Genomic DNA, 13,136 nt, shown 5'->3' with positions numbered 1-13,136 from the left:
CTTTGGTTCTTTTGCCAATCACCTTAAATTTGTGCCCTCTGTTTCTTGACCCCTCCGGCAATGGGAACATCTACTCTGTCCAGACCGTTCATGATTTTGAATACTTCTATCAAATCTCCTCTCAACCTTCTCTGCTCTAAGGAGAACAACCCCAGCTTCTCCAGTCTATGCACGTAACTGAAGTCCCTCATCTGCAATAAACGTCTACGGCTTGAGATACTCCAGTTCAGAGTGCAAGTTAAAGACACGACACTCCGACACATAGCTCAGCAGGGTAAGGGGAACCAAGGGGAGGTAGAGAAGGAGGTCCCGCAGACATTGGTCCCATCCAACAGGTAAAATGTGCTTTCTACTTGTGAGGATAAGGATGTAAGCTGAGGGGAGGACAGCCAGAATGCCATCCATAGCATCGTGGAGCAGGAGGCTGTCCAAGGAGGATGGGGGGGAGGGGCGGGGGAAGGAGCAGAATAGAAAGGTTGTAGTTATAGGGGATTCTTCAATTAGAGGAATAGATAGCATCCTCTGCAGTCGCAACCGAGGGTCCAGGAGAGTGTGTGCCTACCTGGTACAAAGGAAAAATGATTTTTTTTTTATTTGTTCATGGGATGTGGGCGTCGCTGGCAAGGCCAGCATTTATTGCCCCCATCCCTAATTGCCCTTGAGAAGGTGGTGGTGAGTCGCCTTTTTGAACCGCTGCAGTCCGTGTGGTGAAGGTTCTCCCACCGTGCTGTTAGGAAGGGAGTTCCAGGATCTTGACCCAGCGACAATGAAGGAACAGCGATATCTTTCCATATCTCAGAGCAACTGGGAAAGGGAGGGGGAAGATCCAGTTGTCGTGATCCATGATGGGACCAATGACACAGGGAAGAAAAAGGAGGAGGTCCTGCTAAGAGACTATCAGAAGTTAGGAACTAAATTAAAAGGCAGGATCTCACGGGTGGTAATCTTGGGATTACTTCCCAAGTCATGTGCTAATTGGCATAGGGATAAACAGATCAGGAAGGTGAATGCGTGGCTTGAAAGACTGGTGTGGGAAGAAGGGGTTCCATTTCATGGGACACTGGCACCAGTACTGGGACAGGAAGGTGCTGTACCATTAGGACAAGCTCCACCTGAACCGGAATGGGACCAGTGTCCTAGCGGAAAGGACAAACAGGGATGTCAATAGGACTTTAAACGAGTAAGATGGGGGAGGGATCTGGGGAAGACAACATAAGTCTGAAGAGAAAAGAAATAGGAGATGAGAGTAAAGGTCAGACCAAGTTAAGGAATAAGGGTAACATAAACGGTCAGGGAACAAATACAATTGCAGAACATGAGTAAAAAATGACTGTTAAAGATAAAGGGAGGGGAACAATTATTGAAAACAAATTAAGTTGCCTGTACAGCAATGTGCACAGCATCCAAAACAAAACGGGGGAACTGGAGGCAATAAGTCATAGCGAGGAGCCAGATGTGGTAGGGATAACTGAAACATGGCTACATTAGGAACAGGACTGGCAGTTAAATATTGCAGGATATAATGTATTTAGAAAGGATAGGGAAGGAAGAAGGGGGTGGGGTAGCTGTACGAATTAGACAACATAATGGGAATAGAAAAAAGGGACATAAGTAACATTAAGATAGAAACAGAATCCATATGGATTGAGACAAAGGATAAGAAGGGATCGATCATGTTAATAAGTATATCCTACAGGCCACCTAATGGTGGAAGGGAAATGAAGGATGAAATACGTCGGCAAATCTATGAAATGAGTAAAGAACACTGAATAATAATCATGGGAGATTTCAACAAACCCCAAATAAACTGGCAAGAAGAGATAGAGAAAGAAGAAAAGGGAATAGAGTTTTTACAGTGTGAACAGGACTCTTTTCTTACCCAGTATGTGAGAAGCCCAACAAGAGAGGAATCACTGCTGGATCTAGTAATGGGAAATGAACCAGAACATATAAGAGAAGTAAGCACAGGGGAACATCTAGGCAATTGCGATAACATAATAGGGTTTAAAACAATGCTTGAGAACGACATAAGTAAGACAAAGACCAAAGTAATAGATTGGAAAAAAGCTAATTTTGAGGGATGAGAATGGAACTAGGGAAGGCAATCTGGAAAACAATTTTGACAAAAAGATAGAACAGCTGTGGATAATATTTTAAAAGAGTGATCAACAGAGTTTAGGAGAAATACATTCCTCTAAAAAGCAAGAACAAATTAACCAATAATGAAACACCAAGGATGAATAAAAGGATAAGGGTAAAATTGAAACTAAAGAAAAAAGCATACCCTTGGTACATAGACGATAAAGGAGGATGACAAGGTTAGGAAAGAAGTCAAAAAAACAATGAGGAAAGCAAAGAGGAACTACGAGATTAAATTATCAAGGAACATAAAAAGAAATAGTAAAGTATTCTACAGACACAAATAACAAAAGAAAAATCAGAATAGGGAGAGGGCCACTAAACAATGCACAAGATAAACACACAGGTAACAACAGCGAAATGGCAGAAATATTGAATAGTTACTTTGCCTCCATTTTTACCAGGGAGACTAACAAGGTAGCAGGCCATTAGAAGAAGAGATCAAAAAAGGTATTCAAACACTTAAGATAAAAAGGGGGGAGATAATTGATAAACTAATCAAACTTAGGGAGGATAAGACCCCAGGTCTGGATGGATTGCATCTGTGAATATTCCTAGATACAAGGTGTTCAGGAAAGATAGAGAAGAAAAGAAAGGGAGGGGGTGGCAGTATTGATTAAGGAGAATATTGTAGCACTGGAGGTGGGGGGGGGGGTGGGGGGAAATTGGATAAGGGTCCGTTCTGGGCGATGGTAGCGCACCCGACGGACCCTACGCAGGCAGCACATGAACTTCGTGCTGCCTGCTACTTACCATGAAATCTCCGTGCAGCAAGTGCAGCCCTCACTGCTGAGAGGCTGCACGGAGAATGAGTAAGTTGGAAATGGGGCGTGCATAGCGCACATCATCAGCAGCCTGCACTACTTAAAGGTGCAGGCAGATTTCCAATGGCAGGTACACAGCCAACTAGGAGAAGGGAGAATGGCATTGCGAGTAGCTGCACCAGCAAGAGAGAGGGCTCCATGATTCTCGGACAATACTCTGGAGGCCCTGGTGGAAGGTGTGGACCAAAAGAGGGCAAGCATGTACCTGCAGGGTGGCCGGAGACCCTCTAGACAACAGCTGCACAGGCATTGGCAGGCTGTGACGCAGGAGGTGAATGCTAGGAGCATTGCACCACGCACGTGGATGCAGTGCCGGAAGAAGTTTAATGATTTGACACGAGTGGTCAAGGTGAGTGAATACAAGTGTCAAGTGGCATATCCTACCAACTGTACCAATACTCCATGCACGACACCTTCCGTCACCCACCCACCCACCAACAAACAACGCCCATCCATATGCAATGCTGCATCTCACACGCACATAGTACCACACTTGCAGGCCACACAACCACCACTCACAAGTCATACAAACTGGCAGCTATTCGACCATGACAGGCACATCACCCACACATCTTGCAGGACACTCGCTGACATACTGTCCTCTATCTTCCAGGAGAAGGAGAGATATAATACCCAGCAGCAGGAGGGACTTGAGGCTGGACGGGCACAGAAGCCACAGCATCACTCGATCTGACACTTGCTTCCACCAGCTCAGAGACTGACACTGCGCATCCTTTAGAGGTTAGGCTAGAGGAGGGATCTGCACATGGTGAGACACCGAGCACAAGAGCCAGGGCAGAGGGAACGGATACCACAGGTGCCAGCTCGCCGGAGGGCGAGGTCACTCACTAGTTCTGCTGCAGAGGAGTCAGATGAGGACTTCGATGGGCCAGGCTGCAGAAGGCGGCTGATGGGAGTACACCAACAAATATTTGGGGCACTGGAAAGCCTGCCAGAAAGCCTGTGCACAATGAGAAGAGGCACGGAGGAGTCCAGCTCCAACTTGGCGCAGGGCTTTGTGCAGAACCTGGAAGCCATCCTTTCCAACATGGAATGGGTGGTCACCTGTGAAACCCAACATGATGCAGCGTCTGATGACTGATGTCACAGCATCCACTGCAGCACAAACATCTGCCATCCAAGGTCTGACTGCTGCATTTGCAGCTCTGACTGCTGCCTAGGAAGCTATGGTTAGAGTTAAGAAATAAATGAGGTGCCATTACACTACTGGGTGTATTCTATAGGCCACCAACTAGTGGGAAGGATATAGAGGAGCAAATTTGCAGGGACATTACAGAGAAGTGCAAAAGCTTTAGAGTAGTGATAACTGGGACTTCAACTATCCTAATAAAGACTGGGATAACAATAATAAGGGGCAAAGAGGGGGAGGAATTTTTGAAATGTGTTCAGGGTAACTTTCTTAACCAGTACGTTTCCGGCCCAATGAGGAAGGCAGCACTGCTGGACGTGGTTCTAGGGAATGAGGCGGGCCAGGTGGAGCAAGTGTCAATGGGGGAGCATCGATCATTGTATTATAAGGTTTAGAATAGCTATGGAAAAGGCACTCTAAAGTAAAAATACTCAATTGGAGGAGGGCCAGTTTCAATGGGTTGAGAACAGATCTGGCCTGGGTAAATTGGAATCAAAGATTGGCAGGCAAAACTGTAATTGAACAATGGGGGGCCTTTAAAGAGATGGTTTGGGTACAGTCTAGGCACATTATCACGAGGCAGAAAGGTAGGGCAACTAAAGCCAGAGCTCCCTGGATGACAAAAGAGATAGTGAGTAAGATGAAATGGAAAAAAGGGGCTTTTGATAGATGTCAGGTTGATAATATAAGTGAGAACCAGGCAGAATATAGAAAGTTCACAGAGGAAGTGAAAAAAGAAATAAGAGGAGCAAAGAGAGACTATGAGAATAGACTGGCGGCCAACATAAAAGGGAATCCAAAAGTCTTCTACAGGCATGTAAACAGGAAACGGATAGTAACAGGAGGGGTGGGGTCGATTAGGACCATAAAGGAGATCTACTCATGGAGGCAGAGGGGATGGCTGAGGTACTAAATGAGTACTTTGCATCTGTCTTTACCAAAGAAGAAGATGCTGCCCGAGTATCAATAAAGGAAGATATAGTTGAGATACTGGATGGGATAAAAATTGATAGAGGTACTTGAAAGGCTAGCTGTACTTAAAGCAGATAAGTCACCTGGTCCGATGGGATGCATCCTAAGTTGCTGAGGGAAGTAAGGGTGGAAATTGAGGAGGTACTGGCCATAATCTTCCAAACATCCGTAGATACTGGGGGTGGTGCCAGAGGACTGGAGAATTGCAAATATTACACCCTTCTTCAAAAAATGGTGTAAGGATAAACCCAGCAACTATAGGCCAGTCAGTTTAACCTCAGTGGTGGGGAAACTATTAGTAACGATAATCCGGGACAAAATTAACAGTCACTTGGACGAGGGTGGATTGATTAGGGAAGCCAGCACGGATTTGTTAAAGGCAAATCGTGTTTAAAACCTGATAGAGTTTTTTGATGAGGCAACAGAGAGGGTAGATGAGGGCAATGCAGTTGATGTGGTGTATATGGACTTTCAAAAGTGCCGCATGGTAGGCTTATCATCAAGACTGCAGCCCATGGAATAAAGGGGGCAGTAGCAACATGGATACAGAATTGGCTAAGGAACAGGAAACAGAGAGTAGTGGTGAACGGTTGTTTTTTGGACTGGAAGGAGGTGTACAGTGGTGTTCCCCAGGGGTCGGTGCTGGGACCACTGCTTTTCTTGATATATATTAATGGCTTGGACTTGGGTGTATAGGGCACAATTTCAAAATTTGCAGATGACACAAAACTTGGAAGGGTAGTAAACAGTGAGGAGGATAGTGATAGACTTCAAGAGGATATAGACAGGCTGGTGGCATGGGCGGACATGTGGCAGATGAAATTTAACGCAGAAAAATGCGAAGTGATACATTTTGGTGGGAAGAACGAGGAGAGGCAATATAAACTGGAGGGCACAACTCTAAAAGGAGTACAAGAACAGAGAGATCTGGGGGTATATGTGCACAAATCGTTGAAGGTGGCGGGGCAGGTTGAGAAAGCGGTTAAAAAAGCATACGGGATCCTGGGCTTTATAAATAGAGGCATAGAGTACAAAAGTCATGAAGAACCTTTATAAAACACTGGTTCGGCCACAACTGGAGTATTGTGTCCAGTTCTGGGCACCCCATTTTAGGAAAGGTGTGAAGGCCTTAGAGAGGGTGCAGAAAAGATTTACTAGAATGATTCCAGGAATGAGGGACTTTAGTTATGTGGATAGACTGGAGAAGCTGGGGTTGTTTTCATTGGAACAGAGATGGTTGCAAGGAGATTTGATAGAGGTATTCAAAATCATGAAGGATCTAGCCAGAGTAGATAGAGAGAAACTGTTCCCATTGGCGGAAGGGACAAGAACCAGAGGACATAGATTTAAGCTGATTGGCAGAAGAACCAAAGGTGACATGAGGACATTTTTTTTTTAAACACAGCAAGTGGTTAGGATCTGGAATGCACTGCCCGAGGGAGTGGTGGAGGCAGATTCAATCATGACCTTCAAAAGAGAACTGGATAAATACTTGAAAGGAAAAAATTTGCAGGGCTATGGGGATAGGGCGGGGGAGTGGGACTAGCTAGATTGCTCTTGCATAGAGCCGGTGTGGACTCGATGGGCTGAATGGCCTCCTTCCATGCTGTAACCTTTCTATGATTAAAATAAATTAGGGAGGAGATAGCAGAGGCACTATTACATATAAATAAAAATTCATTAGAAAAGGGAATAGTGCCAGAGGACTGGCGGGCAGCTAATGTGGTTCCCATATTTAAAAAGGGAGATAGAACAAGTCCAGGGAATTATAGACCAGTTAGTTTAACGTCGGAGGTAGGAAAAATAATGGAATCTTTACTAAAAGATGTAATAGAAAGACATCTAGAGAACAAAAATATAACAAAGAATAGTAAGCATGGATTTCAGAAGTGAAAGTCATGCTTCACCAACCGTACTGAATTCTTTGAAGAAGTAACAGAAAGAGTAGACAAAGGTAATGCAGTAGATGTAATATATTTGGATTTTCAAAAGGCCTTTGATTAGGTACCACATTGTAGATTCATGGTTAAGGTCAGAGCATGTAGAGTCAGAGGACAGGTAGCAGAATGGATAGCAAGTTGGCTACAAAACATAAAACAGAGAGTAGGAATTAGGGGTAGCTACTCAGACCGGCAAAAGGTAGGAAGTAGTGTTCCACAGGGATCGGTGCCGGGACCACTGTTGCTCACAATTTACATTAACGATTTGGATTCAGGAATCGGAAGTACAATTTCAAAATTTGCGGATAACAAATTGAGGGGTGTAGTTAATACAAAGGAACATTGCGTCAAAATGCAAGAGGATATTAATAAACTTGCAGTATGGACGTGTAATTGGCAAATGAATTTCAATATAGATAAGTGTGAGGTGGTGCATTTTGCTAGGAAAAATAAGGAGGCCACTTATTGCTTGGATAATAAGTCTAAATGCGATAGAGGAGGAAAGGGATCTAGAAGCACAGATACACAAACCACTAAAAGTAGCGACTCAGGCTATTAAGGCCATAAAAAAGGTAAATCAAGTGCTAGGGTTCATTTCCAGAGATACAGAATTGAAAAGCAAAGAAGTTATGTTAAACTTGTATAGAACCTTGATTGGACCACACTTGGATTAATGTGCACAGTTCTGGTCTCCATATTATAGAAAGGATATAAAGAAATTGCAGAGGGTGCAAAAAGGATTCACAAGGATGATACCAGAACTGAGAGGATATCCTTATCAGGAAAGGCTGAACAGGCTGGGGCATTTTTCTCTAGGAAAGAGAAGGCTGAGAGGTGACCTGATAGAGATCTTTCGGATAACAATAGGGTTTAATAGGGTAGGCGCAGAGAAAATGTTTCCACTTGGGGGGAGTCTAAAACTAGAGGTCATAAATATAAAATAGTCACTATTAAATCCAATAGGGAATTCAGGAGAAACTTCTTTACCCAAAGAGTGATAAGAATGTGGAACACGTCACCACAAGGAGTAGTTGAGGCAAACAGCATAGATGCATTTAAGGGGAAGCTAGACAAGCACATGAGGGAGAAAGGATTGGAAGGGTATCCTGATAGGGTTAGATGAAGTATAGAGGGAGGAGGCTCGTGTGGAGCAGAAACGCCGACATAGACCAGTTGGTCGGAAGGCCTGTTTCTGTGCTGTAGTTTCGATGTAATAGCCAAGCTGGAAAGTGGTGGCGGAGGAGAATGGACCTAAGGCCAACTGGGAAGCAGTGGCAGCTGAGAATGGGCCAGCAGTGACTAAAGAGGAACTGTGTGGGAGAGGATGCCGTAAGATAACATAATTTTGTGGGGCAGCATTCCCAAAGCGGGACTATTTAAAAAAAGTTCAGGCAGCTGGAGCTGTGCAATCTGGAGCAGGAGGCCCAGCTGTGGGAAAACAGCATGGAACCTAAGGCAGAGTTAGGAACATTAAGTGAAAGTTAGACGTAGTATTTTAGGGGAAGGAAGGAATCCTGTGATCAACCAGTAATTTTGAGAGAAAGAAAAATTAAAAATTGACACTCAGCGAAAAAGCCAAAGCACAGGTTACAATTTTTTAAATATGCGGAAGTGGGGGAAGGTGGCAAAATGGCAAGAGGTCTAAAATGCATAAAATTTTTTGAAGGATTTAAATATAAGCTTAAGAATATATAAAACTAAAAATCCAAATATAAAAATATACATTACAAGAATCTCAATGTTAAAACCTATCAGCACAGAAACTAAGATGGTGGACAGAGTCTGTCTGAAAATGTCTAGAAACTGGAGTTTTTGTAGCTCCATCTAGTAGTAGAAGTGTGCAGCAATAAGCGTAGCTGAGGACTTGTGACACTAGTAGCTGCTCATTTAACAATGGGAAATCACATTGAGGTGCGACACAAACAATATGATCAAGAGTATATGACATAAATAGCAAATTTAATTTGTTATATATAGATGTGTATTGAATGGAGTTTATCATTTGCTATCATAGCCATCAATAAAGAAGAATTCATATTTCAACCTTCAGTTTTGCCAACTTTAGATAATGAAATTATCAGCAACCTCAGCATTATAATAGAAAATTGAGCACAAAGAATGTGAAATATTCAGCATGCTATACAGAATTTTCTTTTTAAGCATGTATACACATCGCACATACTACAGTTAAAAATAAGCTCATGGAATTGCCTTATGGTGGTTTTATAACAGCCCTCAAGCAAGTCACTGCTTGGAACTGCAGTCCTCAACCAAAAATGAGTGAGTAGCACTCCTGTAAAATGTGAAAAATATTTTACCCATATGAAGCTATATCATACATGTCAAAATTAAATTAATTTGACACTTCCTTCCCCATGCTGACTTACAGCTGTTTAATCTGAGCAGCCCCTTTTGGCAGTTGATTCAGATAGAGGTGAAAGTTAGTACGATCCTTAACAGCAAGAACTTTTCTTCCAGAGTCGATGCAAAAAATAGACTGGCTCACCACATCAGGATTTTTGTTGTAGAACATAAGAAGATGTCTGTAAAGATACCTAGAAAGTACAGAAGTGCACATGAAACATCTTTTCTCTAATTTACATTATCCCAAACTGTAAGCTCCAATGTAATAAAATCTGTCTGTGCTTTGGTCCCCAAATAAGAAAAAATGTTAAAATAAATGGGTCTTCAAATTAGAAACCACATGAGATAGTGTCTTAATAACAAAGTCTTTTAGAGAAAACCCAGTGTGCTTCAAAGAAAACTGCAGAATAATAAGTGATTTTTAAAAATATAGTAGTTTATCCCATGTGAATGGAAATATGATTTACCTTGTACGGTTTTCTTCCAAGGGGCATCTTCCTCACACTTCTGGAATGCACAACTACTGGGCCACTGGGGTGAGGGAGGACGTCACATAAAGGAACAACTTCATACCATGACAGAGGTATCCCTTATGTGACCAACCATACTCCCACATAGTATATAAGGACATGCCCTACTTTGGAGTAAATGGCAGATGCTCCTTAAAATAAAGAAGGCCCCACAAAGTAGGTATTCTTTCTCTGTTCTACTAATGGCATCCTGATAAACTGCAAGAAACTGAAAAGTACTCACAATAAGGATGGAAGTTCTTGAAGAGTAAGAGAGATTCTACCCACCAGGAAGATCTGTTTAATCAAGCATCCTCCACAACTAAGTCTAAGCAATAGTGTTTATCATAGAAAATTACGGCACAGGAGACCATTTGGCCCATCTTGTCCATGCTGGCCAAAAAAGAGCTATCCAACTTAATCCCACTTTCCAGCTCTTAGTCCGTAGCCCTGTAGATTACGGCACATCACATGCACATCCAGGTACTTTTTAAATGAGTTGAGGGTTTCTGCCTCTACCACCCTTTCAGGCAGTGAGTTCCAGACCCCCACCACCCTCTGGGTGAAAAAAATTCTCCTCAGCTCCCTTCTAATCCTTCTACCAATTACTTAAAATCTATGCCCCCTGGTCACTGCCCCCTCTGCTAAGAGAAATAGGTCCTCCCTATCCACTCATCAAGTCCAGTCATAATTTTATATACCTCAATTAAATCTCCCCTCAGCTTCCTTTGTTCCAAAGAAAACAACACCAGCCGATCCAATCTTTTCTCATAGCTAAAATTCTCTAGCCCTGACAACATCCTCATAAATCTCCTCTGTACCCTCTTTAGTGCAATCACATCTTTCCTGTAATGTGGTGACCAGAGCTATATGCAGTACTCAAGCTTTAGTGAAGGTATTTGGATTAGTCCAGGTATTTATATATATTATGTAAGGACACCTGTTTTAGGGATGTCCAAAAAGCAGCTGCAGGAATGCTAGGACCTTTCACTGACCTTTTGGGTTACCTGTCTGCTTTATGGTAGCAATATACTGGCCCAGAAATTGCTGGAATGGAGCATCTCACAGTGAATGACGTGAATTAAACTTTTTACCTCACCCTTCGGATCGCACTATATTTACACCGCAAATTGCTGGAATTGTGAATTGATAACAGCGCAGCAATGTCAACGTTGCACCTGGAGCCTCGAACGCCGTGTCCAATGGTCTATCTCCTTAACCAATGAAACAAAATGAGAGAGAAAGAAACAGAGCAAACAACGGAGAAGGAAATAGGGTAAATTAGAGTCAAATTAGAGAAAGAGAAATTAAGAGAGGGAAAGAAAGAATGTGGATTAAGAGAGAAAGAAGAGACAGAAAGGAAAAGTAAGAAAAAAATGTTAAAAATTTAAAATACCTCAAGGAACAATTTATTACCTGCGGGAATGAAACTCCGCTGTTTCAACGTTCCCTTCACCACAACCAGGAAGGAGGAGGGTAGCTGTACTAATTAGAAAACATAATGGCAGTACAACAAAAGGCCACTGATATCCAAACATTAAGACAGAAACAGAATCCATATGGATTGAGATAAAAGGATAAGAAGGGATCGATCACGCTAATAGAGGTATACGACAGACCACCTAATACTGGAAGCGAAGTGGAGAGAGAAATATATATGAAATGAGTAAAAGACATAGCATAATAATCATGGGAGATTTCAACTATCCCCAAATAAACTGGCAAGAGGTAGTGAAGTGGAAAAGGGAATGGAGTTTTTACAGTGTGTGCAGGACCCCTTTCTTACCTAGTACGTAAGAAGCCCAAAAATAGAGGAAGTGCTGCTGCATCTAGTAATTGGAAATGAATCGGAGCAAATAAGAGAAGTAAGCAGAGGGGACATCTAGGCAATAGTGATCACAACATAATATGGTTTAATATGGTTTGTGAAAGGCAAATCGTGTTTGACTAATTTATTAGAGTTCTTTGAGGAAGTAACAAGCAACGTGGATAAAGGGGATCCTGTGGATGTGGTGTACTTGGATTTTCAGAAGGTATTTGACAAGATGCCACATCAAAGGTTACTACACAAAATAAGAGCTCATGGTATAGGGGGTAACATATTAGCATGGATAAAGGATTGGTTAGCTAACAGGAAACAGAGAGTAGGCATAAATGGATCATTTTCACATTGGCAAGATGTAACAAGTAGAGTGCCACAGGGATCAGTGCTTGGGCCTCAACTATTTACAATCTATATCAAGAAGGGACCGAATGTATGGTTGCTAAATTTGCTGATGATACAAAAGGTAGGTAGAAAAGTAAGTTGTGAAGAGGGCATAAGGAGTCTGCAAAGGGATATAGATAGGTTAAGTGAGTGGGCAAAAATTTGGCAGATGGAGTATAATGTGGGAAAATGTGAACTTGTCCACTTTGGCAGGAGGATTAGAAAAGCAGTATATTATTTAAATGGAGAGAGATTGCAGAACACTGAGTTACAAAGGGATTTGGGCGTCCTAGTACATGAATAACAAAAAGTTAGTATGCAGGTACAGCAAGGAAGGCAAATGGAATGTTGTCATTTATTGCAAGGGGAATGGAATATAAAAGTAGAAATGCTTTGCTACAGTTGTACAGGGCATTGGTGAGACCACATCTAGAATACTGCGTGCAGTTTTGGTCCCCTTATTTAAGAAAGGACTTGACTGATTCCTGGGATGAGGGGGTTATCTTATGAGGAAGGGTTGCACTGGAGTTTAGAAGAATGAGAGGTGATCTTACTGAAACATAGAAGATCCTGAGGGGACTTGATGGGGTAGATGCTGAGAGGATGTTTCCCCTTGTGGGAGAGACTAGAACTAGGGGACACAGTTTAAAAATAAGGGGTTTCCCATTTAAGGCGGAGATGAGGAGAATTTTTTTCTTTCAGAGGGTCGTGAGTTTGTGGAACTCCCTTCCCCAGAGAGCGGTGGAGGCAGAGTCATTGAATATTTTTAAGGCTGAGCTAGATAGATTCCTGATTAACAAGGGAGTCAAAGATTATAGTAGGTAGACGGGAAAGTAGGGTTGAGGTCACAATCAGATCAGCCATGATCTTATCAAATGGCAAAGCAGGCTCTAGGGGCCGAAATGACCTACTCCTGCTCTCAATTCGTATGTAAGGTAATGATTGAGAGAGACATAAGTAAGGCAAAGAACAAAGTAATAGATTGGAAAAAAGCTAATCATGAGGGGATGAGGATGGAACTAGGGAAGGTAA

General features: G+C 42.6%; 1 protein-coding gene across 1 annotated transcript in view; it reads right to left on the bottom strand.

The window, feature by feature from the left end:
• adad1 (adenosine deaminase domain containing 1 (testis-specific)) overlaps positions 1 to 13,136 on the bottom strand; it is a 110,123-nt gene that overhangs the window by 31,528 nt on the left and 65,459 nt on the right. Inside the window, exon 8 of the mRNA XM_067970967.1 lies at positions 9,413 to 9,580. Coding sequence (XP_067827068.1) covers positions 9,413 to 9,580 — 168 coding nt within the window. The remainder of the gene's footprint in view (positions 1 to 9,412; positions 9,581 to 13,136) is intronic.

The sequence above is a fragment of the Heptranchias perlo genome, chromosome 1 (genome assembly GCF_035084215.1).
Source record: "Heptranchias perlo isolate sHepPer1 chromosome 1, sHepPer1.hap1, whole genome shotgun sequence".
In the NCBI taxonomy this organism is placed as follows: domain Eukaryota; kingdom Metazoa; phylum Chordata; class Chondrichthyes; order Hexanchiformes; family Hexanchidae; genus Heptranchias; species Heptranchias perlo.
The sequence above is the reverse complement of the archived record's forward strand: the minus strand, read 5'-3'. Positions and strand labels throughout refer to the sequence as shown.